The sequence below is a fragment of the Aotus nancymaae genome, unplaced genomic scaffold (assembly GCF_030222135.1).
Source record: "Aotus nancymaae isolate 86718 unplaced genomic scaffold, 86718_ANA_hifiasm-v0.15.2.pri h1tg000049l, whole genome shotgun sequence".
Taxonomy (NCBI): domain Eukaryota; kingdom Metazoa; phylum Chordata; class Mammalia; order Primates; family Aotidae; genus Aotus; species Aotus nancymaae.
In genome coordinates, this window is record NW_026988463.1 from 20555821 (window position 1) to 20583177 (window position 27357).

The window sequence follows — 27357 nt, forward strand, 5'->3', positions numbered from 1 at the left end:
AGCATCTTTTTTACTGCTTTCTTAAGTCTAGACCAGGGGTAGGCAAACTATAGTCTGTGGGTCAAATCCAACTTACGGCCTGTTTTTTTTACAGCCTGAGATCTAACCACCAAAGAAGCAGAGACTGTATGTGGCTCACAAAGCCTAAAATATTATCTGGCTCTTTATAGAAAAGGTTTGCTGATCCGCTTTTCAGACAATTAATAAACCAAAGCAATAATTTATACTGATTTCCATTGTATAAATACTGCTACCACGGCCAGTTTCAAGACATCAATGTGATATCACTGAACACAAATTTGGAAATTGATGAGCAGTCACATACCATTATAAAATATTTCCACCATTACAAGCATGGTGGCTCATGCTTGTAATCCCAACACTTTGGGAGGCCAAGGCAGGAAGATTGCTTGAGGTCAGGAGTTCAAGACCAGCCTGGACAGCATAGTGAGATCTCTGCAAATAAATACATAAAATTTATCGGAGTGTGGTGGTGTGCACCTGTAGTCCCTGCTACTTGGGAGGCTGAGGCAGGAGGATTACTTGAGCCAGGAGTTCAAAGTTGTAGTGAGCTGTGATCACACCACTGTACTTCAGCCTATATATCTATATATGTATATTTCTACCATATAAATACAACAGATATTAATAACCTTAAGAGCATAAATAGGCCGGGTATGGTGGCTCATGCCTGCCTGTAATCTCAGCACTTTGGGAGGCCGAGGCGAGTAGATCACTTGAGGTCAGGAGTTCGATATCAGCCTCACCAACATGGCAAAACCTCATCTCTACTAAAAAAACATAAACATTAGCCAGGCGTTGTGGCGGGTGCCTGTAATCCCAGCTACTCGGGAGGCTGAGGCAGGAGAATCGCTTGAACCTGGGAGGCGGAGGTTGCAATGGGCTGAGATCGTGCCACTGCACTTCAAATAGAGTAAGACTCTGTCTCGAAAAAAAAAAAAAAAGCATAAATAATAGTAAAATGTGGTAAAATAATCAGCAAGTAATGAGTTTTCAGTATTTATCACTTTTATATTTAATATAATTAATTTCATACACATACACACACACACACACACACACACACACACATATAGATGTGGAGTAAGACTCCATCTCAGAAAAAAAGTAACAGGCAAACACACTAAGCAAAGTTGCAGTGACTGTATTCATTGTAGACAAAGTGGACTTCAGAAGAAGGAATGTTATCAACGATAAAGAGGAAGATCACATTATGATAAATGGATCAATTAATCAACAAGCTAAAACAATCCTAAATGTGTATGTGCATAACAACAGAGCTTCAAAATGCATGAAGTAAAAACTGATAGAAGAGAATGGAGAAATAGACAAATTCACAATTACAGGTAAAGATGTCAATACTTCTCTTTTAGAAATTAACAGAAAACATGGGCCTGGTGTCTCATGTCTGTAATTCCAGCACTTTGGGAGGCTGAGGTAGGACGATAGTATGAGTTCAAGAGTTAGAGACCAGCTAGGGCAACATAGTGAGATCCTGTCTCTACTAGAAACAACAAAAAAAAAAAAAAAAAGAGAAAGAAAAAAGAAAACAACAACAACAGCAACAACAAATTAGTCGGACATGGTGCATGTGCCTATAGTCCCAGCTACTTGGGAGGCGAAGCAAGAGGATCATTTGAACCCAGGAAGTTGAGGCTGCAATGAGCAGTGATCACGCCACTGCAACAGAGCAAGACCCTGTCTCAAAAAAAAGAAAAAAAAGAAAAGAAAAAGAAGAAACAACTCCACAAAAAACAGCAAAATCAAACAAACAAAATAACAACAACAACAAAAAACAAGGGAACAAGTAGACAGAAAACCAATAAGTATATAGAAGATGCAAGCAATTTATTTTTTTCTTTTTCTTTTTTCTTATGTAAACAATACTCTAACGAAACTTGACCCAGTTGACATTTATAGAACACACTGCCCAACCACAACAAAATACATATTTTTTTTCAATGCAAATGGAACATTTACCAAGATAGACCTTCTTCTGGGAAATAAAGCAAACCACAACAAATGTAAAAGAAAAGTAATTATATAAAGTATCTCCTTTGATCACAATGGAATCAAATTAGAAACCAATAAGAAATATACTTGGGAAATTCTCAAATATCTAGAAGTTTTAAAATATACTTAGAAATAACCATGAATCAAAGAGGAACTCACAAAGGATATCAGAAAATGTTTTGAATTGAACAGAAGTAAAAAATGTAATATATAAAAAATCATGGGATATAACAAAAACAGTGCAAGGAGGGAAATGTTTGGCATAAAATGCTTATATTAGGAAAGAAGGGTCTCAGCCAGCTGTGGTGGCTCACCTGGCCAAAACCTAAAATCCTAGCACTTTGGGAGGCAGAGGCAGGAGGATCATTTGAGCCCAGGAATTTGAGACCAGGTTGGGCAACATGGCGAAGTCCCATCTTTACAAAAAATACAAAAATTAGCCGGACATGGTGGTATGTGCCTTAGTATCAGCTACTTGGGAGACTGAGGTGGGAGGATTACCTGAGCCCAGGGGGTCAGGGCTGCAGTGAGCTGTGATCATGCCACTGCACTGCAGTCTGGGTGACAAGGCAAGACCCTGCCTTAGGAAAAAAAGAAGAAGAAGAAAAGAAGAAGAAAGAAGAAAGAAGAAGAAGATGAGGCTCAAATCAATGATCTATGCTTTTATTAAGAAGTTAGAAAAACTAGAAAAAGAAGAGTAAATTAAACCCAATTTAAACAGGAGGAAATAATAAAGATCAGAAACCAATAAAATTTTAAAAAGTAAGTCAATTATGCCAAAAGCTGTTTCTTTGAAAATACCAGTAAAAGTGATAAACATCTTGCCAGACAAGTCAAGAAAAAAAAAAAGACATGAATTTCCAGTATCAGAAATGAAAAAAGGGGCATCAGTCCAGATTCTGCAGATACATAAAGGATAATAAGGAAATATTATGAAATCTTTATATCAATAAATCTGACAACTTAGATGTTTTCCAAGGAAACTCCAGACCCAGATGGTTTTACTGGCAAATTCTACCAAATATTTAAGAAAAAAAATTACCAATTTAGCACAAACTCTTTCAGAAAATTGAAGAGAACACTTCTTAGTTCATCTTATCAATATTATCCTGATACTTCAATCAAAGACATTATAAGAAAATCATAGACCAGTATTCTTCATGAATACAGATTAAAAAAGTCTTCAACAGAATATCAGCAAATCTAATCTAGCTAATGTGAAAAGGAAAATAAATACAACTAAATGGGGTTAACTGTAGAATGCAGTGTTGATTCAACACTTAATGTTTAAATCAACCAATGTAATTTACCAGATCAACAGAAAAAGAGTAAAAGCCCCATGACCATCTTACATAATGCAGAAAAAGTATTTGATAAAATGAAATATCCACTCATGCTAAAAACTGTCAGCCAACTAAGAGTAGAAGTGAAATTCCTCAACCTGACAGTCTTCTACAAAAAAAATGTGTGGTTAATATCCTACAGAGGTGATATTACTGAATGCTTTTGTTCTAAGATTGGGAACAAGGCAAGGATATTTGTTTTTTCTACTTCTATTCCAAATTATACTGGAGATGCTAGTCAGTAAAATAAGACAAGAAAAATAGACTAAAGGTACACAAATTTGAAAGGAAGAAGTAAAACTCTATTAGGAAATGTTTAGCAGAGTCACAAGATACAAGGTCAATATATAAAAATCAACTGTATTTCTATATATGGGAATGAACAACTGGAAATTTACATTACTATTATTATTTTTAAGAGACAATGTCTTGCTCTGCCACTCAGGCTGGAATGCAATGGTGTAATCATAGCTCAAAACTCCTGGGCTCAAGTAATCCTCCCACCTCAGCCTCCTGAGTAGCTGGGACTACAGGTACATGCCACCATGCCCAGCTAATTACAAAAAAATAAATTTTCTTTTTTTTTGTAGAAATGGAGTCTTACTATGTTGCTCAGGCTGGTCTCAAACTCCTGGCCTCTGGCCAGTCTTGGTGGCTCACACTTGTAATCCCAGCACTTTGGGAGACAGAGGCTGGTGGATCACTTGAAGTCAGGAGTTCCAGACCAGCCTGACCAACTTGATGAAACCCCGTCTCTACTAAAAATACAATAATTAGCTGGGCGTGGTGGTGAGTGCCTGTAGTCCCAGCTAGTCAGGAGCCTGAAGCAGGAGAATCTCTTGAACCTGGGAAGTGGAGGTTGCAGTGAGCCAAGATCGCACCATTGCACTCCAGCCTGTGACAGAGTGAGACTCCATCTCAAAAACAAAACAAAACAAAGCAAAAAACTCCTGGCCTCAAGTGATCCTCTTGCCTCAGCCTCCCAAAGTGGTGGGATTACAGGTGTGATACACTGTGCCTAGCCAGCAATACATATTACTTTTTTTTTAAATTATCACTTACAACAGCATAAAAAAGAAAAAGAAAATACTTAGGTATATATCTTTAAAAATATGTGCTAGGTGTGGATGATAAAAACTAAAAAGCACTGATGAAAGAAATCAAAGAAAACTTAAACAGATATATATTGTGTTCATGGATTAGGAGACTGAATATTGTTTAGGTGTCCATTCTCCATATGAAATCCAATCAAAAGCTCAGAAGGAAATTTTCTAGAAATTGACATTATAAATTTTATAAGGAAAAGCAAAATAAGCAGTGAAAAACAGTTTTAAAAAGAACAAAGTTGGCTGACTAAAACTGCCTGATTCCAATACTTATTATAAAGCTACAGTAATCAAACTAGTATGGTACCTATGAATAGGCAGAATAGAGAATACAGGTATTAATTATTTCCTATAATGTATGAAAAATTAATTTTGACAAAGTGCAACAGCAATTTAATGGAGGAAGGATAGTATTTTCAATAATTAGACATCCAATAAAAAAACAAAAGTCTGGGTGCCGTGGCTCACATCTGTAATTCCAGCACTTCGGGAGGCCAAGGCAGGTGGATCAGCTGAGGTCAGGACTTTCAGAGCAGCCTGGCCAACATGGTAAAACCTCATCTCTACTAAAAATACACAAATTAGGCAGGCGTAGTGGTGCACACCTGTAATCTGAGCTACTTGGGAGGCTGAGGCAGGAGAATTACTTGCTCCTGGGAGGCGGAGGTTGCAGTGAGCCAAGATCGCGCCACTGCACTCCAGCCTGGGTGACAAAGAGAGACTCAGTTCCCCCTCCCCCAAGAAAAGAACAAAAATGAATCTCAACCCATACCTTGCACCAATGGAGTTTAGACCTAAATGTAATACTTAAAACCATACATCTTTTAGAATAAAACTCAGGAAAAAATCTTTGTGACTCTAGAATGAGAAAATTTTCTTAAACGTGACATCAAATTGCAAACCATAAGGGAAAAAAATTAGTAAGTTTGATTTCAAAATTTAAAACTTCTGATCTTTGAAAGACATGGTTAAGAAAATGAAAATGTGAACCACAGACTGTAAGAAAATATTTAAAAAACAAAATGCCTATTTGACAAAAACTTGTATGTAGAATATGTGAAGAACTGTCACAATTCAATTATAAAATGACAATCAACCTAATTTTTAAAATGGTACACTGGGCACAGTGGCTCTTGCCTATAATCTCAGTACTTGGGGAGGCTGAGGATCTCTTGAAGCTCAGAGTTCAAGACCAGCCTGGACAATGTAGCGAAACCTCATCTCTACAAAAAATTAAAAATTAGCAGGTATTGTGGCATATACCTGTTATCCCAGTGACTCAGGAGACTGAGGTGGGAGGATCATCTGAGCCCAGGAGTTAGAGGTTGCAGTGAGCTCTGATTATGTCACTGGACTCCAGCCTGGTTGACAGAGGAAGACCCTGTCTAAAAAAATAAAAAGGCGAAGTTTGTAATATAATAGTCAGGCTTTGTTTCCCTACCCAAATATCATCTTGAATTATTGCCGGGCATGGTGGCTCACACCTCTAATCCCAGCACTTTGGGAGGCTGAGGAGGATGGATCACCTGAAGGTTGCAAGTTCGAGACCATCCTGACCAACACAGTGAAACCCCGTCTCTACTAAAAATACAAAAATTAGCCAGACGTGGTGGTGCGTGCCTGTAATCCAAGCTACTAGGGAGGCTGAGGCAGGCGAATCGCTTGAACCCGGGAGGCAGAGGTTTTGGTGAGCCGAGATCACGCCATTGCACTCCAGCCTGGGCAACAAGAGTGAAACTCCATCTCAAAAAAAAAAAAAAATTATAATCCCCACAATCCCCATGTGTCAAGGGCGGACCAGGTGGAGGTAATTGGATCACGGGGACAGTTTCCCCTATGCTGTTCTTGTGATAGTGAGTGAGTCTCAGGAGATCTGCTGGTTTTATAAGCATGTGGCATTTCCCATGCTTGCACTCATTCCATCCTGCTGCCCTGTGAAGAAGGTGCCTATGTCTCCTTTGCCTTCTGCCATAATTGTAAATTTCCTGAGGCCTCCCCAGCAATGTGGAATTGTGAGTCAATTAAACTTGTTTGCTTTATAAATGACCCAGTCTCAGGTACTTCTTCATAGCAGTGTAAGAATGAACTAACACAGTTTATATTCCATGAATGACTTGAAAAAACAAAATAAAACTGGGCAAAGCTTTGAACAGACACTTCACCAAAGAAGAGATACACATGGAAGGTAAGTCCATGAAAAGATGCTTAACATTATTGGTCATTAGGAAAATGCAAATTAAAACCATAATGAGACATCTCTACATAACAATTGGAATGGCTAAAAAAAAAACAAACCCAAAAACTGAATACCAACTGCTGACAAGGATATGGAGCATCCAGCACTCTCATACATTTGTGGTAAGAATTAAAACAATACATCTACTAAACAGTTTGACAGTTTCTTATAAAGTTAAATATACAGCTGACATATGATCCAGAAATCCCACTGCTAGCTTTTTTCCCCAAGAGAAGTAAGAACTTATGGCCAGGCGTGGTGGCTCACACCTGTAATCCCATTTGAGACCAGCTTGGCCAACATGGGGAAACCTCACCTCTACTAAAAATACAAAAATTAGCCTGGCCTGGTGGCGCACGCCTGTAATTCCAGCTACTTTGGAGGCTGAGGCATGAGAATTGCTTGAACCCAGGAGGCAGAGGTTGCAGTGAGCCAACATGGTGCCACTGCACACTCTAGCCTGGGCAACAGAGCAAGACTCTGTCTCAAAAAAATAAAATAAAAAGAGCGAGAAAGAAAAGCTTATGTTCACACAAAACATGTGCACCAATGTTTATGGCATCTTAATTCCTAATCACCAAAAAATTAGAAACAACCCAATGTCTTTCAACTGGTTAATGGGTAAACAAATTGAGGTACATCTACACCAGAGAATACTACACAGCAATAAAAAGACTTTTTACTGATACCATAGTATAAATGAATGTCAGCTGCATTCTGCTAAGTAAAAGAAGTCAGACTCAAAAGACTATCTACTGTATGATTTCATTTATATGATGTACTGAAAAAGGCAAAACTATCAGTGTAGAAAACACAACAGCGATTGCCAGAGCCTAGAAGTGGAAGAATGATTGACTATAAAGGGGGACAGGGAATTTTTTTAGGTAATGGGAATATTCTTTATCCTGGTTTCAGTGGTGATTACACAGTTTTATGTATTTGTCAAAACTCATAAATTGTACACTACACATGGTGAGTTAAAAAAAAATGTACAGGCTGGGCACGGTGGCCCACACCTGTAATCCCAGCACTTTGGGAGGCCGAGGCACGTTGATCACCTGAGGTCAGCGGTTTGAGACCAGTCTGAACAACATGGTGAAACCCCATTTCTACTAAAAATAAAAAAATTAGCCAGGGCTGGTGGTGAGCGCCTGTAATCCCAGCTACTCAGGAGGCCGAGGCAGGAGAATGGCTTGAATCCGGGAGGCAGAGGTTGCAGTGAGCCAAGATCGCACCACTGCACTCCAGCTGTGTGACAAGAGTGAAACTCTATCTCAAAATAAAAAAATAAATAAAATTAAATTAATGGATCCTTGGCCAGGTGTGGTGGCCCATGCTTGTAATCCTAGCATTCTGGGAGGCTGAGGTGAGTGAATCACTTGAGCCCAGGAGTTTGAGATCAGCCTGGGAAACATGGCAAAACCCCTTTCTACTAAAAATACAAACACTGAAATGGGAGGATTACCTGAGCTTGGGAAGGTCGAGTCTGCGGTGAGCCATGATCGTGACACTGCACTCCAGCTTGGGTGACAGCATGAGACCCCATCTCAACAACTACAAAAAATTTACAGATTGTAAATATTGTTTTCAATTCATTTTTGGAAGGTTGTCCTGAAATAATTCACAAATTCCACTTAACAAATGGAGCAGGCTGGGCGCGGTGATTCATGTCTGTAATCCCAGCACTTTGGGAGGCTGAGGTGGTGGGGGGATCAATTGAGATCAGGAGTTCGAGACCAGCCTGGCCAACATGGTGAAACCCTGTCTCTACTAAAAACACAAAAATCAGCTGGGCATGGTGGCGAGAGCCTGTAATCCCAGCTACTTGGGAGGCTGAGATAGGAGAATCACTTAAACCCAGGAGGCAGAGGTTGCAGTAAGCCGAGATTATGCCACTGTACTCCACCCTGGGTGACAAGAGTAAAACTTTGACTCAAAACAAACAAACAAAACTACTAAGGTGGCTGGGTGCGGTGGCTCACGCCTGTAATCCTAGCACTTTTGGAGGCCAAGGCGGGTGGATCACCTGAGGTCAGGAGTTCGAGACTAGCTTGGCCAACATGGTGAAACCCCGTTTCTACTAAAAATACAAAAATTAGGGCCGGGCGCGGTGGCTCACGCCTATAATCTCAGCACTTTAGGAGGCTGAGGCAGGTGGATCACGAGGTCAAGAGATCGAGACCATCCTGGTCAACATGGTGAAACCCCGTCTGTACTAAAAAATACAAAAATTAGCTGGGCATGGTGGCGCACACCTGTAGTCCCAGCTACTTGGGAGGCTGAGGCAGGAGAATTGCTTGAACCCAGGAGGCGGAGGTTGCCGTGAGCTGAGATCGCACCATTGCACTCCAGCCTGGGTAACAAGAGCGAAACTCCGTCTCAAAAAAAAAACAACAAAAAAAAACAACAAAAATTAGCTGGACTTGGTGGCACGTGCCTGTAATTCCAGAGGCTGAGGCAGGAGAATCGCTGGAACCTGGGAGGCAGAGGTTACAGTGAGCTGAGGTCACTCCAGTGCACTCCAGCCTGGGCGACAGACAAGATACTGTCTCAAAAAGCAAAACAAAACACAGTGGCTCATGCCTATAATCTCAGCACTTTGGGAGGCTGAGGTGAGAGGATCCCTTGAGGCCAGGAGTTTGAGACCAGCCTGGGCAACAAGGCAAGACCATCTCTGCAAATAAATATATATATATTTTTTGAGATGAAGTTTTACTCTTGTTGCCCATGCTGGAGTGTAAGGGCACAATCTTGGCTCACTGCAACCTCCATCTCCCAGGTTCAAGCGATTCTCCTGTCTCGGCCTCCCGAGTAGCTGGGATTACAGATGCCCACTACAACACCACGCTAATTTTGTGTATTTTTATTAGAGACAGGGTTTCACCATGTTAGCCAGGCTGGTCTCAAACTCCTGACTTCAGGTGATCCACCCGCCTCAGCCTCCCTAAGTGCTAGGATTACAGGCGTGAGCTACTGTGTCTGGCCTGCAAAAAAATCTTTCACAAAATTAAATAAATAAACACTAGGAGGCAGTAGAGTATTTTGGTGAATAATGTGGGTTCTGCAACCAGACTGCCTAGTTAAAAATCCTGCCTCGGCCAGGTGAGGTGCTGTAATCTCAGCACTTTGGGAGGCTGAAGTGGAAGGATCACTCGAGCCTAGGAGTTTCAGACCAGACTGTGCAACATAGCAAAACCCCATCTCTACAAAAAAAAAAAAAACCAAAATTAGCTGGGCATGGTGGTGCATGCCTGACGTCCCAGCTGCTCGGGAGGCTGAGGTGGGAGGATCACTTGAGCCCAGGAGGTGACGGTTGCAGAGAGCAGAGATGATGCCACTGCACTCCAGCATGGGTGACAAAGAAAGACCCTGTCTGAAAAAAAAAAAAAAATCCTGCCTCGACCACAACCACTTATTTATGTATTCACTGTAAAAGCAATGGAAGCTTTCTCTGCCTTGGATTCTTTTCTGTAAAAAGGTGGTAATAGGTTGGGCATGGTGGCTCATGCCTGTAATCCCAGCACTTTGGGAGGCCAAGGCAGGCAGATCATGAGGTCAGGAGATTGAGTCCATCCTGGCTAACATGGTGAAACCCCGTCTCTACTAAAAATACAAAAAATTAGCCAGGTGTGGTGGCACGCACCTGAAGTCCCAGCTACTTGGGAGGCTGAGGCAGAAGAATCGATTGAACCCGGGTGGTGGAGGTTATAGTGAGCAGAGATTGTGCCACTGAACTCCAGCCTGGGTGACAGAGTGAGACTCTGTCTCACACACACACACACAAAAATAAAAATTAAAATTAAAAAAATAAGAGATGGCATAAGAAAAGCACTTAGCACAATGTCTGGCACTTAATGTGTGCTGTCACTGTTCTAAGTGACATGTGGTACCCTTCAGTACTGTTATAGGAGGCTTTCTTTTATGGAGAGTAGGCTGTCGCCCAGATTGAGAATGTCACAGGGTAAAAATACCTCTATTTCCATTTCATTTCTAGAGTTTTTTTTTCTTCCCAGGTGCTTCACAGTAGACTGGGAAAGCCTCACACTATGAAACAAAGCAGGGGTGTGTGTGTGTGTGTTTGTGTGTGTGTGTGTGTGTGTGAGAGAGAGAGAGAGAGATAAACATACAGGAGTAAGAAAGGCAAGGATTTTGATTTCAGGTCATAAGAAGGTGATAATTTGTCAAGCACATAGTTCTCAAAAGAAAAGATCATCTCCATTTATAAATGTTGTCACAGATACGGTACTATTGATAATAAATTATTTCTGATTTTATTTATTTATTCATTTTTTTGATACAGAGTCTTGCCCTGTCATCCAGGCTGGAGTGCAATGGTGTGATCTCGGCTCACTGCAACCGCTGCCTCCCGGATTCAAGTGATTCTCCTGTCTCAGCATCCTGAGTAGCTGGGATTACAGGTGCATGCCATCATGTCTGGCTAATTTTTTGTATATTTTGTAGGGATGGGTTTTCATCATGTTAGCCAGGTGAGTCTCGAACCCTGACCTCATAATCCGTCCACCTCGGCCTCCCAAAGTGCTGGGATTACAGGCATGAGCCACCGCACCTGGCCCTGTTTCTTGTTTTATGGAGCATTATGGAACTCTGAATTTGTGAGACTTGGTTTTTTCAAGAAAACAGGCCAGGTGCAGTGGCTCACACTTGTAATCCCAACACTGGGAGGCTGAGGTGGGTGGATCACCTGAGGTCAGGAGTTTGAGACTAGCCTGACCAACATGGTGAAATCCTGTCTCTACCAAAAATACAAAAAATTAGCTAGGCATGGTGTCGGGCGCCTGTAATTCCAGCTACTTGGGAGGCTGAGGTAGGAGAATAGCTTCAACCTGGGAAGCAGAGGCTATAGAGAGTCGAGATTGTGCCACTGCACTCCAGTCTAGCGACAGTGTGAAACTCTGTCTCAGAAAAAAAAAAACAAATAAAATTATACCACTTCCCTTGCATACTAAGTACAGATGTATTTATATTCGTTTGGAAAAAATTCATGTAATTCATAATTCACTAAAGAAAGTAAGCAAGTGATGGTCCATACCTTTATACTTGGGTGGTCTTGATTGCTTAGCATTTATTTATTTATTTTTATTTTTTGAGATAGTGTTGCTCTCTCATCCAGACTGGAATGCCATGGCATGATCTCAGCTCACTGCAAACTCTGCCTCCTGGGTTCAAGCAATTCTCCTGCCTCAGGAGTAGCTGGGATTACAGGCGCATGTCACCACACCCAGCTAATATTTGTATTTTTAGTAGAGACAGAGTTTTGCCATGTTGGCCAGGCTGGTCTCAAACTCCTGACCTCAAGTGGTCCACCTGCCTCAGCCTCCCAAAGTGCTGGGATTATAGGTGTGAGCCATTGTTTCCAGCCGATTGATTACCATTTATAAAGACAAGGTAGTTGAGGTTGTGTGATTTTTCCAAGATCACATGGAACGTTTAAAGGAAGTAACTAGAATGTGGGCTTCCTGCCTCTTGATGTAAATCAACCTTGTCCAACCAATGGCTCGTGGGCTTTGAATGCAGCCCAATACAAATTCGTAATGTTAAAACTATGAGATTTTGGCCAGGTGAGGTGGTTCGTGCCTGTAATCCTAGCACTTTGGGAGACCAAGGCGGGCAGGGCAGGTCACCTGAGGTGAGGAGTTCCAACTCCTGACCAACATGGCGAAACCCTGTCTCTACTAAAAATACAGGACATGGTAGCACATGCCTGTAATCCCAGCTACTTGGGAGGCTGGGGCAGGAGAATCACTTGAGTCTGGGAGGTGGAGGGCAGAAGTTACAGTGAGCCAAGATCATGCCACTGCACTCTGTCTGGGCAACGGAGGGAAACTCTGCCTCAAAACAAACAAACAAAACCACATTATGAATCTCTTTTGTAATTTTTTTTTTTTTGGAGGAGTCTCTCTGTCACCCAGGCTGGAGTGCAGTGGTGTGATCTTGGCTCACTGCAACCTCCACCTCCCAGGTTCAAGCAATTCTGCCTCAGCCTCCCAGGTAGCTGGGACTACAGGCATGTGCCACCATGCCCGGCTAAGTTTTGTATTTTGAGTAGAGACAGGGGTTTCACCATGTTGCCCAGGCTACTCTCAAACTCCTGGCCTCATGTGATCTACTGACTTGGCCTCCTAAAGGGCTGGAATTACAGGCGTGAGCCACTGCGCCCAGCCAGTGTTAGTGTATTCTATGTGTGGGCCAGGGCAATTCTTCTTCCATTGTGGCCCAGGAAAGCCAAAAGATTCGACACCTTGACCCCGATGTAAATGTTTATACCAATTTTGTTGTTAAAAATAGAGCTGGTGGCCAGGTACAGTGTGGCTCGCATCTGTAATCTCAGCATCTGTAATCTCCAAAGGCCCATTTTGTTTTCCTCCTATCACATTTAAGTCATGTGTACGAAATCATGAAGCAGGTGATAATTTGGTATTTTGTCAGTGTGTTTCTGAGAGTGAATGGTTCACAGGTGATGAGTATCCAACAGAACCAATTACACAGGAGATTGAGGAGTGACCGTTATGGCTGTGACGGTGCATGATCTCAAGTTTTCAATTAGAGACCTCCTAAGGAAAAAAGAAAAAAAAAAAAAAAGGCAGGCCTCAAGCCAAGATTTGACAGGAGGAAAGTATAACATATTTATAGAAATAACAGCTCATTGGGGGTGGAAGGTGGGGAGGAGTTGGTCAGCCATAAAAGCATAATTTCTATAATTTTCTGTAGAGACAGAATGTTACCATATTGCTCAGGCTAGTCTCAATATGGTCTCTTTACCATATTGCTAAGTTTGGTCTCAAACACCTGGGCCTAAGCAATCCACCTGTGTCAGCCTCCCAAAGTGCTAGGATTACAGTCATGAGCCACCGTGCCCAGCCTATATGTATGTTTTAAAGTATGGTTCTCAGACAGCAATTTTATTTCTTTATTTCCAGAGATTTTTCAGGGCAATTTTATGATTAACTCCACATACAGCCTAATATGTCACAAAGATCTAACTTCATTTTTTTCTTGAAACAGCCTTTAACATATATCAAAAATATAATATATTCCTGATACTTATGTCCAATCAGATATAAATTCTAAATAGGACAAAGTAACAAATGCCTGATGTCCTCCAATGTGCTATGATTTACCATCTGTCAAGATGAAAATACACCCATGTATATATGGCTATTTAAAGTATCATAGGCCGGGTGCAGTGGCTCACGTCTGTAATCTCAGCACCTTGGAAGGCTGAGGCGGGTGGATCACTTGAGGTCAGGAGTTCGAGACCAGCCTGGCCAACATGGCAAAACCCCATCTCTAATAAGAATACAAAAATTTAGCTGGGTGTGCTGATGTATGCCTGTAACCTAGCCACTCAGGAGGCTGAGATAGGAGAATCGCTTTAACCTGGGAGGCAGAGATTGCAGTGAGCCGAGATTGTACCACTGCACTCCAGCCTGGAAGACAGACCGAGGCTCTATCTCAATCAATCAATCAAGTATCATAATGGGGCCAGGCACAGTGGCTCACATCTGTAATCCCAGCATTTGGGAGGCCGAGGCAGGTGGATCACTAGAGGTCAGGAGTTGGAGACCAGCCTGACTAACATGGTGAAACTCTGTCTCTACTAAAAATAGAAAAATTAGCTGGGTGTGAGTGGTGGGTACCTGTAATCCCAGCTAATCAGGAGGCTGAGGCAGGAGAATTGCTTGAACCCTGGAGGAGAAGGTTGTAGTGAGCCAAGATTGTGCCACTGCACTCCAACCTGGGTGACAGAGCAAGACTCTATCTCAAAAAAGAAAAATAAATAAATAAAGTATCATAATGGGCTGGGAATGGTGGCTCATGCCCGTAATCCCAGCACTTTGGGAGGCTGAGGTAGGAGTATCACTTGAGGACAGGAGTTCAAGTTTTCCTGAAAAGGTAGACTTTGGAGGGAATTGAAGGAGAGGAAATTGAAGAGGAAGCACTAGTCCACATAGCAAGATCCTATCTCTACAAGAAAAAAAAATCATAATAATGGAAAAATTCCAGCACATGAATCAAATAGGATGTTGCAGATTCTAAACACGAATCCAATGTACTATCAAAACTATACAAGGATAACTTAGATTTTTTTCCTGAAGTATTTTTTCATTGAATAATTATAATGAGCATTGTAGATGTGGTAAAAATTATCTGTAAATATGTCTCCCTATGAAAGCAAAAACTGCATATAATGAACCTAAAGCAATTTGTTTAAATTGTAAGACATCTGTCCAAAAAGCAGCAAATTTGGCTCCACTGCCATTTATAGTTTTGGTTATAAAAACGGATTTATCTTGGAGGGAGAACAGACTGTCCTATATTTCATGTATAAAAAATTACATTTTATTGTGGTTCCTGAGCAAAGCCAGCTTTTCCATGTCCTCTGGGGTGGTGTGAGGTGGGGAAGTTACAATCTGAATAGGAAAAATTCTTCATGATGGGGGAGAGCTGCTAGCCTCTAATGCCTGCTGCTGTCATATCTCAAACTTCTCCAAAAGACTTGAGCATAGAAAGCTAATTAACTTAGGCCGGTCTTGGTATCTCACGCCTATAATCCCAGCACTTTGGGAGGTTGAGGCGGTGTTGAGTTCTGGAATTTGAGACCAGCCTGGGCTACATAACAATACCCTAGTTCTCAAAGAAATACAAAAATTAGCTGAGTGTGGTGGAAAGTACCTGTAGTCCCAGCTACTCAGGAGGCTGAAGCAGGAGGATTGATTCAACCTAGGGGGGTGCTACAGTGAGCTATCATGCCACTGCACTCTAGCCAGGGAGACAGAACATTACATTGGTCTAAAAAAAAAAAAAAGAAAAGCTAATGAACTCAGAAATAAAGTTTCTATTGTAGAATACCTTAATTGCTGTGATCAGTACTGACTTTGTCAATTTCAGGAAACTATATAGAACAAAGAATTCTTGTTAAGAAGAGACCATAAAGGGAGATGAAAACTGTAGTGGGAGTTTTACAATGCCACAGTTTTCGTGATCTGATAGCCAAATGTCTTTCCTCTGATTGATTGAGTTGTGCACACAATAAATTGGAGGAAGATCCTGTTAGTTGTGGCTATTAAAAATCAATCATAGTTTTCACCAGAGAAGGGAGATAGTTCTCTCTGATTTTCAGGTTGGTTGATTGCTCAAGCATCCTCTTTCATAAATGTATTCTTCCTCATTTTCTGACCAGTTTTGGTTGTGCAAAAAGAAAATAGTGGTTTTCTTTCATGCCAGAAGAGATGTGGTTATTTTGTGGTATGTTTTACAAACTCTTTAAGATCACTTATGTTTATGTATACACACATTTGGTCTACTGTAAAAGATTTACATTTTAGGTTTTAAAAGATTTCTCATAATACAGCACACTTTCCCCCATGTATTTCATATAAACCATAAGTTTGAATGTTTCATAGTCACAAAATAAGAAGCCTTCATAGTTTCAAAATAAATACCCATGTTGCAGTGAATTAGATGGAAAGGAAGCAGTCATTCAGAAGACCAAGCTCCCATACATACAAGAACAGCAATTAAGAGGCCAAGGATAGGGTTGTTTTGAAAGAATATTTAAAACTAGATAAAAGATATTTGGACCTTCAAAAATGCCCTAGAAACCAAATGAAAGCAACAGCCTTCTGTCTTTTATCAGAGCTCTGACTCATAGACTTGCTATTAGAAGGGCATTATTTAGTTGAAATATATATTTAAAAATACTTATATCCCTTTAAGTAGCTTAAACTACTGCATGTGAAGATGTCTTTTAAGGATTCAGAAGTATAGGCAGAAGGATCTGCATAAATATCGAAGTGGCTGATTTTACAGGTAAAGAAAGTGAATCATGGCCAGGCACGGTGTTTCATGCCTGTAATCCCAGCACTTTGGGAGGCTGAGGCAGATAGATCACTTGAGGTCAGGAGTTCGACACTAGCCTGGCCAATATGGTAAAACCCTGTCTCTACTAAAAATACAAAAAATTAGCTGGGCTTGGTGTTGATTGCCTGTAATTCCAGCTACTCAGGAGGCTGAGGGAGGAGATGCGCTTGAATCCAGGAGACAGGGGTTGCAGTGAGCTGAGATCGTGCCACTGTACTCCACAGTGAGACTGTCTAAAAAAGGAAGGAAGTAAGGGAGGGAGGGAGAGAGGGAGAAGAAAGAAAGAAAGAGAATCACAAGGGGTGTTAAACTGAACTAGTAAATTTTCTTAAGGTACCACATGGCTCTTGTTTGATACCAGTTGTACCCCTATCAGTTAGAATTAATCAATTTACTTAGGATCCATCAGGTTCAAGCCCTAAATGTCATGAAGAAACTTGTGCCTTTAAAAAGAACAACTTAGGCCAGGCACAGTGGCTCACGCCTGTAATCTCACCACTTTGGGAGGCCAAGGTGGGCAGATTACCTGAAGTCAGGAGTTTGATACTAGCCTAGCCAACATGGTGAAACCTTGTCTCTACTAAAAATACAAAAAAAGAAAAAGAAAAGAAAAGAAAAAAAAATTAGCTGGCATAGTGGTTCATGCCTGTAGTCCCAGCTACCTGGGAGGCTGGGTAGGATAATCACTTGAACCTGGGAGGCAGAGGCTGCAGTGAGCTGAGATCACACCGCTGCACTCCAGTGTGAGTAACAAGAGTGAAACTCTGTTTCAAAAGAAAAAAAAAAGGACATTTTAGGTGGTATAAAACTTGTATACTAAAATGCCCGATTTAGAGGCCAGGCATGGTGGCTCATGCCTGTAATCCTAGCACTTTGGGAGGTTGAGACAGGCAGATCACTTGACTCCAGGAGTTCAAGACCAGCCTGGGCAACATGGCGAACCCTGTCTCTATAAGATAACACAAAAAACTATTTGGGCATGGTGGTGCGTGCCTATAGCCCCAGCTACTTGGGAGGCTGAGGCAAGAGGATTGCTTGAGCTAGGAAGCGGAGGTTGCAGTGAGCCAAGATTGCACCACTGTACTCCAGCCTGGGCAACAGAGACCCTGTCTCAAAAAAAAAAAAATAAAATAAAATAAAATGCCGAATTAACACAATTCTGCTTGAGAAGCTGATTCGTTTGGTGGAGCCCAGGATTTAGATTGAAGAATTCTCCCTAATGAATTTGTCTTATAGTAGACTAAGTTGAAGTAGATGGCTGTCCATCTCTTGGACTGCTTAAGTAACTTGTGCAAGGAGAGCTAGGTTCACATCTGCCTTATGGTTCCATAACAACCATAGCTACTATTTGAGAGCTGACTATATATAGGGCATTGTGTTGACAGCTGTCCAGACAACTCATTTTTTTTTTCTCCAAAACTCGGCGAACACATGTGAGGGACGTTGTGATTCCTCACATTCTAGAAGGCTCTGAGGAGCAGTCAGGTAGGAGGTGGGACTCAATGGGACTCAACTCTAGAGGTGGGGCTTGGACACTGGAGTAGACAATGGACCAGATTAAGAACAAGCCAAAACAGGCCCTGGGCATAAGTAGCTTTCAATCAGACATGTTCACCAGTGTGCCATGTCTATTTACTATTGCCATGGCAACACTCAATAGTTACTGTCCCTTTCCATGGCAATGATCCAATGACCCAAGAGTTACTGCCCCTTCCCTAGAAATTTCTGCATAAACTGCTCCTTAATCTATATGCAATTATTTATTTATTTATTTATTTATTTACTGAGACAGAGTCTTGCTCTGTTGCCTAGGCTGGAATGCAGTGGCACGAGATCTCAGCTCACTGCAACTTGTGCCTCCCAGGTTCCAGAAACTCTCCTGCCTCAGCCTACTGAGTAGCTGGGATTACAGGTGCACACCACCATGCTTGGCTTTTTGTATTTTTAATAGAGATGGGGTTTTACCATGTTGGCCAGGCTGGTCTCAAACTCCAGACCTCGTGCTCCACCCACCTCGACCTCCCAAAGTGCTGAGATTACAGGCGTGAGCCACTGCGCCCAGCCTCTACATAAAATTATAAGTGGGTATAAATATGACTGCAAAAATACCCTGAGCTGCAACTCTCTGCTTATGGGGTAGCCCTGCTCTGCAGGAGCAGTCACAGACCTGTAACACAACTTCTTCTTCAATAGTAGAAGCTGTTTTCTTCTATTTCTGGCTTGCCTTTGAATTCCTTTCTGGCAAGCTACGAACCCAGAGGGCTAAGAGCCACTTTGGGGCTTGCCTGTCCTGCATTATCTCCATTTCTGTTGTCACAATTACTGGGGATACCTGTAGTCCAGGAGGAACTTGGGTAATCGGGAAGCTTTCCGTTTTAGCAAGGAGATGTCAAAATGACCACAAAGCACATTTCCTCAGGGCAGCTTTCCCTGAACACTCTCCTTCCCCCATGCCCTCCAACCTCAATTAAGTCAGAGCTCTGTAAGTTCTCCTAAGGATATACAAATCCTTTCTACCTCTCAGTAGTTTGCAATTATGTATTTGTCTGCCTCCTTATTAGACAGTAAGCTCTATGAAGGTGAGACATTGTGTTTATTTTGCTTTTTATTCCTGTAAATCCAGGGCCTGGTACCCAATAAATATGTATCGCATATGAGAAAGTGGTATTTCTTTGTCTTTCTGATGATATTCTTGTCATAAACTCAAATATGTGTGAGCTTGATGAGGGAGGAAATCGTGGGAGTTCAGAAGGTTCTGTAAGCAGATGAAATGCCCTGACCAGTACAGACTGGGTAGATAGGTGACCCAGCTGGAAAGAATTTTATATAACAGAAGGGAAAAGACTTTCCTACTAAAACAAGAGGCATCTTTGACAAGTAGGTAACTTGAGTTTACTGCCTGATTTTTATTTTATTTTTTGAGACATAGTCTTATTCTGTCATTCAGGCTGGAGTGCAGTGGTGCGATAATGGCTCACTGCAGCCTCCACCTCCCAGGCTCACTTGATCCTCTTGCCTCAGCCTCCTGAGTAGCTGGGTCTACAGGCACATGCTACCTTACCTGACTAATTTTTGTAGGGTTTTTTTTTTTTTTTGTATAGACAGGGTTTTGGGTTTTTTCATGTTGCCCAGGTTGGTGTAGAACTCCAGGGCTCAAGCCATTTGCCTGCCTTGGCCTCCCAAAGTGCTGGGATTACAGATGTGAGCCACTGTGCCTGCCTGATTTTGTGTTTTTAGGTTTGAGTGTTTTATAGCTGTGTATTTGTTTATTTTGCTGTTTTTGGAGACAGACTTTTGCTTTGTCACCCAGGCTGGAGTGCAGTGGTATGATCTCAGCTCATTGCAACCTCTGCCTCCTGGGTTCAAGTGATTCTCAATACCTCAGCCTCCCAAGTACCTACACAACCACACCCAGCTAGTTTTTGTATTTTTTTTGGAGATGGGGTTTCAACATGTTGCTTAGGGTGGTCTTGAATTCCTGGCCTCAAATGATCCTCCCATCTCAGCTTAATTTTGTGTTTTATATTCTTTTCCTCACTCCATTAATTTTAAATGTCATGAAGATAGACACGTGTGAAGACAGACACATTATTAAGAGAAGCTATCTTCATGCGTTCTAAGGGAATTTTTTTTTTGTGGAGATGGAGTCTTACTCTGTTGCCAGAATGGAATGCATGGCGTGATCTCGGCTCACTGCAACCTCTGCCTCTCGGGTTCAAACAATTCTCCTGCCTTAGCCTCCCAAGTAGCTGGGACTACAGGCGTGCAACACCATGTCCAGCTAATTTTTGTATTTTTAGTAGAGAGAGTTTCACCATGTTGGCTAGGATGGTCTCGATCTCTTGACCTCATGATCTGCCCGCCTCGGCCTCCTAAAGTGCTAGGATTACAGGTGTGAGCCACCGCACCTCGCCAAGTTCTAAGAGAATGTTTTACAGCGAGTAGCTTTGCAGAGACCAAAGTCTCTGACAGATAATCAGGCATAAGATTCTCTTGTTTTTTATTTTTTATTTTTTAATTCTTTTTCTTTTTTTGATCTCCGTAGACTAAGTATCATCTGACAGGCATAAGATTCTTATAGGATGGCAACCTAGATCCCTCACATGGGCATTTTACATTAGGACTGAGCATCTTTATTATGATAACTTTCGTTGATGTTTAGAGTCTAAAAAACTCTCAGATCATCTAATTCTCACAGATGTCTTGTGAAGCAGACAGCTCAGAACAATGGCTCTTAGTTTACAGATGAAGAAAGAGAGGCTTGGATGAGGCTAATTTACCCAAGTTAAAGTAAAAACAAATTAACATTGAGTGTTTACTATATGTTGAGGCACTTATTAAGCCCTTTATATTTAGAATATATAATATGATATTCACCACATCCCCATGAAATAGGTAACCATTATTATCATTTCCATTTTACAGATGAGGAAACAGACATGCAGAGGTCAAAGAATTTGCCTCTAATTGCATAATCAAGAAGCACAGAGCCCAGCTTAAAAGCCTGATAGTCTGGCTCAAACTGCAGCTAAACTACTATGCTAATGAGTAGCACTGGGAGTTCTCCAATGAAGCACACTGTGTTATTTGTATTTGCTACTAACGTCTTCTAACTCTTGGTTCAATTCTGCTACTTTAAGCTGCCTTTTTTTTTTTTTTGAGATGGAGTCTCACTATGTCACCCAGCCTGGAGTACAGTGGCACAATCTCGGCTTACTGCAGCCTTCGCCTCCTGGGTTCAAACGATTCTCCTGCCTCAGCCTCCTGAGCAGTTGGGAATACAGGCATGAGCCACTGTGCCTGGCCTAGGCTGCTATTTTTTTTTTTATATAACCTGTCTGCAGTTTTGCCTTGACTTAGAATTTATCAGCTGGAGCCCACAGTGATATCATTGCATAAGATTGAAGTTATATCAACTAAATTCTGATAAAAATCTCCTACATTAATTAAATTAAAAACATTGTTGAGTACATTTGCTAATTTTGTTAGAGGTGCTCATTGCTTAATAACTACAGGGCACATTCTATTGAATATACTGGGAAAAACATACATCTTTCTCTGAAGGTGTACAAAAAAAAATTAAGAAGCATAAAAAATATCTGTCCATAAAAATGTGATTATATGAGTTATTTTTATAATTATTTTTTGATACAGGGTCACCCAGGTTGGTGTGCAGTGGCACCATCTCAGTTCACTGCAACCTTGGCCTCCTGGGCTCAGGTGATCCTCCTACCTCAGCCTCCCAAGTAGATGGGTCTACAGGTGCACATCACTACATATTTTTGTATTTTTTGTAGAGACGGTTTCGCCATGTTGCCCAGGCTGGCCTTGAACTCCTGGGATCAAGCCATCCACCTGCCTTGGCTTCCCAAAGTGCTGGGATTACAGGCATGAGCCACCCCACCTGGCCTACATGAGTTCTTTTTAAATCACTATCTCTTCAAGGAGAAACAATCATCAATATGTTTTGTATCCTCTATAGATCCAAGTTCTCTACTTGCAGATTCTCTTAACATGATACTTTGTAATTGAAAAGAGAACATAAAAACGCCATACTTTGTAGCTTTGGCTTTTGCCTAGATCTAGATATGAAAGTGATCCTCCAAAATTTTGGGCCCGTGTGCAGGGCTGTGACCCAAGCGGGACACCTGTGGTCAATGAGCAGAGTTTGGTGCAGAGGGTCATTTTTGTGTCTTTTGAACATCACTGACTGCATCTCAAGATCACATTAGAATGAATATTGGCTCATATTTGGCTTTTTGTGTTATCTTGCCTCTTCCCTTCTCCATTATGGATAACTGAGGTTTTAATATAGGGTAGTGACATTCTAGTAGATGAAGGAAGGGGGCCGTCCACAACGGGCAATCTGAACTTCTGCTTCATATATATACTCTTGCTGTTTTCCTTCCTCCTCATTTGTAATTCAGGAGGCTCTCTGAGAAGAGACAGCAAAGCTTCTTAGATGGATCGAAGGACCGTGAGCTGGGATACCAAATTCTATGAAAAGGTCAGCTATTGAATTTGCTCTGCTACCTTTAGGTAAGTCATTTGATCACTGGGTGCTCTGGTTTCTTCCTGTGCCTGCTAAATGTAAATAGCATGGGTTTGAGTGTTTTGTGCTTATTATATTTTAAATGTATGGGTGATTTATTTTTCCAGGCCAGTTGCTCAGATATAAAGCAAAGTCTGCTCCTTTGAGATGTTAAGCTTGGTGGCAGTCAACCGACCTCAAATCCTTCTGACTACAGCAGCCATCTACTTGCATCTTGTTCATCTGACAACGTTTTGCAGTCTCTGAGCTACAGCTCTACTGGCTGACTCTATAGCTGGGGCATACCTTTTTGTCTCCTTTGTCTTCAGAAAGGAAATATGTCATTTTATGCACTCCTGCTGCTTTCACCCCCACTTTAAAAAGATGAAGGCTTCTTTTTGTGACAGAGGTGCTTTGTCTGTTACACTGATCCTAAGAGACAGGAAGGAGAGGTGACATAGTGAATAAACAGTTATTGGACTTATTACCATAGTTCCTTTTCCATGATTTGGGCCAGGACCACTAGAGGTTTGAACTAGATTTAGTAAGGCTTGGGCTTTTTGAGGTTTTGGCAGGAAGCATTCAGGGAGTATACTGGAGAGAATACCAAATACTGCCCCGCCACTCACTCTGTGCCTTTTTGTTGTTGCTACAGTCTGTTACATTAGGCAACAAGATATCTTTATTAGCCAAAGGTGCCAAGCTGAGATTCTCAGAAGCTAATAAAAAGAGATGTTGGGTAAGGAATGATTTTGTTCCTCACCCCACTGTTTCATAAATGAAAATCTCTGATGTGCAACGTGGAATTAACCAAAAGGTTTACTTCTTTTGTTTTGAACTGAAATAAGATACATTTACATTACTTCTGGTGCAGTTAAAAGCAGTTTCCAAACAAACCTAGGAAGGTATTAGAGACCCCCACGAAATATGTTACTCCTTAATTGTGGCTTAGGTGTTAGCAGGAAGAACTGCAGACACAAGAACACAGTGTAACCCTCAGTTCTGAAATATTGCTAGGTCTCCTTGTGCTATAAATGATCAAATAAACATCCGGGTTAAACACTGCTCCCAGAGCTGCGTTCACTCCAAGAGTGTTGGGTCCAACTTGCCTGTGTTAGTTCAAGGAAACAAGGGACCAGGGAGTCTAACTTGGGGTCTTCATTCTTTCGCAGGGCCATCAATACATCTAAAACATTACTTGTGGGTACCCCAGCTGCAGTAGCTTGCCCAAAAGGCAGAGTTTTCACTCATTCCTTAAGAAACACGTAGCCAGCAACTTCTCAGGCTTGGGGAACTGGGTAGGCGAGTAGTGTGGTGCAGGGGAGGGGAGAGAAGAGGGGGTCTGGCTGGTCAGCTCTAAATGTAAATTGGAACCTACGCATCCGAGCGGGTAACCAGCCCTAGCATCGTTCATCTCCGGGAAGAACCTGCGTGTATCGACGCACGAAAGGAGTAAGACTCCCCGCTTTGCGCCCCGGGGGTCAACTGCACGACCCGGTCAAAGTCCCGCCGCGGAGTGGGATGAGGGTCGAGAGTTAACGACTAAGGCGAGGAAATACTAGAGGTCCTTTGGGTACCAACTTGGAGGGACAGGGAGGCTGCAGTTACAGCCTTCGAAAATGATCTCCCCAGCCCTCAAAAAAATTAAAAGCACCTCCGCCATTACCAGAAGCCGAAGCAGGGCCGGAATACGGGGACGCGCTCCGGGCCGATTCGCGCTCCCGGCGGATTCGCGCTCCCTTTGTCCCGCCTCCCAGCAGCCCGCTCATTGGACGGAGGGAGCGCGCCGGGGAAGAACGAGCCGCGGCCGCTCGTAAGTGCTCCGGATGGAAACGGGTGCAGGCCGGAGCGGCGTTCCGCGGCCGGAAGGGAAGGGGGAGGCGCCGAGGCTGCGCGCCGGCTGCTCGTCCCCACCCCCAGCCTCGGCCCTGAAGAGGGCTGGATGGGCAAGTCGGGCACGATGGCTCGAGCCCGGGCGGTGGCGGCGGCGGCCGGGGGCGGCGGCGCCTGCTCCTCCTCGCCTCGGCGCCGGCGGTGATCGGAGCGAGCGGCCGCGCCTCCCGATGAGACTGCTAGTGGGCTGGCTGTGCCTGAGCCTGGCGTCCGTGTGGCTGGCACGGAAGATGTGGACGCTGCGGAGCCCGCTCACCCGCTCCCTGTACGTGAACATGACGAGCGGCCCGGGCGGGCCGGCGGCGGCCGCGGGCGGCGGGAAGGAGAATCACCAGGTACGGGCCGGGGCCGGGGCCGGGGCGGGGGCGTGGCGGCCCGGCCTTCCCGCGCTGGGCCTGGCTATTGTGCGGGTGGCTCCGCGAGGGGGCGGCCCGGCCCTCGCCCCTTCGCCTCTGCCCCTCGGAAAGTTTTCCCCGCGCCTTCCCCGCCGGGCGTCGGCCCCGCGAGTCCCGGGCACCCGGCCCCGGCCCCGCGAGCGCCTTTTGTTCCGCGGCGCAGGCGGGGCATGGCCTCCCCTTCCCCCTCCTGGGCCCGAGCGTGAGCGCCCCGGAGCCCCGCATTGTTCCTGGGTCCCGGGCGGTGACTGCGGGCGCCCGGCGGCGGGACTGGGGAACTTTGGGGCCAGAGCGTGGCAGGGTGTGCCCGCTTGGCCCCGAGGCCTAGGACAGAAGAGACCCGGCCAGATCCATTATCCCCGAGAAACGAAACTAAAAGCCAGACCCTCTTTTTGTCTCGTTGAATCCCAGAACATACAAAGGATCATAAAGAAATGTAACCGTACACTGCGAGCCATTGAACTCTCCGGGGTGATTCGGGTGACATTTCCCCTTAAGCACTTAAAAAATGGGTTTGACAGGTCGTCGCTCCCATCCTACAGAACCTTCCCCTCCTACCTAGCAGAGATCTCCTTTTAACTTGGATTTAGTCAGCGGGCTGGAAAGGTTGTGTGTGATAAGGAGGAAGATGATGCAAGTTTTACGGGAAGGATTTTTAAAACGGATCGGGGCGGGAGGGAGTTGTAGTTATGCATCGTGAACGATGCGCTGTGACCGGGTAGATGGGCTTTTCATTAGCTCAGTCTGTGCCACTTAAACGTGTACAGGCTAACTGTAGAATTAAGTGAGATATTTTGTGTTTGACCATAACATAGTTTGCAGTAATGTTACTTTCATTGAAAAGAGGCTTTTGAACTCTGCCAGAGTGTTGGCTTGTCATAGCTAGCATTTATAGTGCATTTTGCTTTTCCGGAGAGCACTAATTATTTTCCATATCATCTTGTGTCTCATCATTTTCATATATTTCTCATTTTTTTCTATTTTTTTAATTATGCCAGGTGTTCAAAGAATTTACACCCAGGTTGATTTCATGTGTTTTAATGAGGGTAGAGAATTATCTAAGGAGATAGAGCAATTTATTTAGAAAAGTAGCATTTAGTTTTTAGTTTGTAATATTTATATTGGGCGGTTTTTTTTTTTCTATTTTTAAAGGAATCCTAAATTTCTGTAAATTTTTTTGAAAGCCTCCAGCCATTGCAGTTTTTTAGGGGCAATATCAATATAATTGATCACTTGTATGATACTGTTAGGAATGTACGTAAACTTAAATTGCAAAACCACATTTATTCCTATGGATTATTTACTTAAACTAGTTCATTCTTATGGAGACAACTCAAAGTACGGTACTGTTAACTGTACAGTTATCAGAATGTCACGTATGGAACAATGGTGTAGACAATGAATTAGAAATGTCATTTTTAACATGTGTAAGCGGTTGATAGAAATAAGGTCCTGGATAGGAGAAAAAGAGGTTTATTTCCATTGATGTGGAATTATGGTTGAGTCTCTCAGCTATTGGTAATTATGATAACACTTATAATGATTACCTCTACTTCAGCAACTTGGTATGTTTTCAGTGCTCATAAAAGAATTGCACTTATTTTAAAAATTGAAACACTATTTAAACACTGTGGTTTGTATGGAGGCGGAATTGCAGCTGTAGACATAGCCTCAGTATCTCCCAGCAGAGGATACTTTCTAATTGTGTACCTTTTTAAAGCTGAATCTGTTAGGTTCTAATGAAAACTGATACTGGTTTCAGATATATTTATTTCAGAAACCATATTTATATTCTATGGGTGTGAGTGCATGAATCCCTTCACTAACAATTCAGCAGATAATTTCTTTAGGGTGAAGACTTAACATGGTGTTTTCTGAATATTTGGGGGAGGGGTGAACTCTTTTCCTTACAATAATGAATCCAGACATTATTTTGACATGAATACATTCATATTATGAAAAGAATCATCCATGAATGAAGATTAAAATGAACAGAAGAAAGGTGTGTAGAAACCACCATGAGATAAAGTAGGAAACTGTCCATTCTGCACTGTGACTGAGTTGATCATTTGTTTTCCACTTAATATTCCTGGACCCTGGGTTTGCCTTATAACTTCATTGCTTGTGAAGTAACTGTAACTGTTTTTCCTTCTTCAGATTAATAGTTTTATACAGGGTCTTCTAAGTGTTCATTTGGGTGTGTGAGTTCCCTAGCTAGCCACATCTGGTTCTTTTGGCGTTGCATAAAAGTAGGGTTGTGGATTTGATTGAACCATACTTAGTGCAAGTTTTCTTTCTGGTTATTTTATTAAGAAATTATGATGGAGAATTCTGTGGTTAAAAGATCTTGGGAAATGTTTATTCATTAAAAGTTTCTATTTTGGGCCAGGCACAGTGGCTCACACCTGTAATCCAGCACTTTGGAAGGCCGAGACAG

At 42.6% G+C, this 27357-nt stretch overlaps 1 protein-coding gene and 1 long non-coding RNA gene across 5 annotated transcripts in view; one reads left to right on the forward strand and one right to left on the reverse strand.

The window, feature by feature from the left end:
- Positions 1 to 331: 331 nt before the first annotated feature.
- Positions 332 to 24367, reverse strand: LOC105725595 (uncharacterized). Its single transcript, XR_001109317.2, has 4 exons — positions 24299 to 24367; positions 22939 to 23064; positions 8185 to 8273; positions 332 to 456 (listed from the first exon to the last, which is right to left on the reverse strand). It is a non-coding gene; the product is annotated as an uncharacterized LOC105725595 (long non-coding RNA).
- Positions 22516 to 27357, forward strand: part of METTL9 (methyltransferase 9, His-X-His N1(pi)-histidine) — a 47091-nt gene continuing 42249 nt past the window's right edge. For 2 of the 4 annotated variants that reach the window (XM_012464714.3, XM_012464715.3), the window contains exon 1: positions 22516 to 22608. In XM_012464714.3, coding sequence (XP_012320137.1) covers positions 22564 to 22608 — 45 coding nt within the window. In that variant the 5' untranslated portion in view covers positions 22516 to 22563. Of the gene's footprint in view, positions 22609 to 24539; positions 24861 to 27357 lie in introns of those variants that run through there. The other 2 variants (XM_021672300.2, XM_021672301.2) reach the window with 1 other exon arrangement.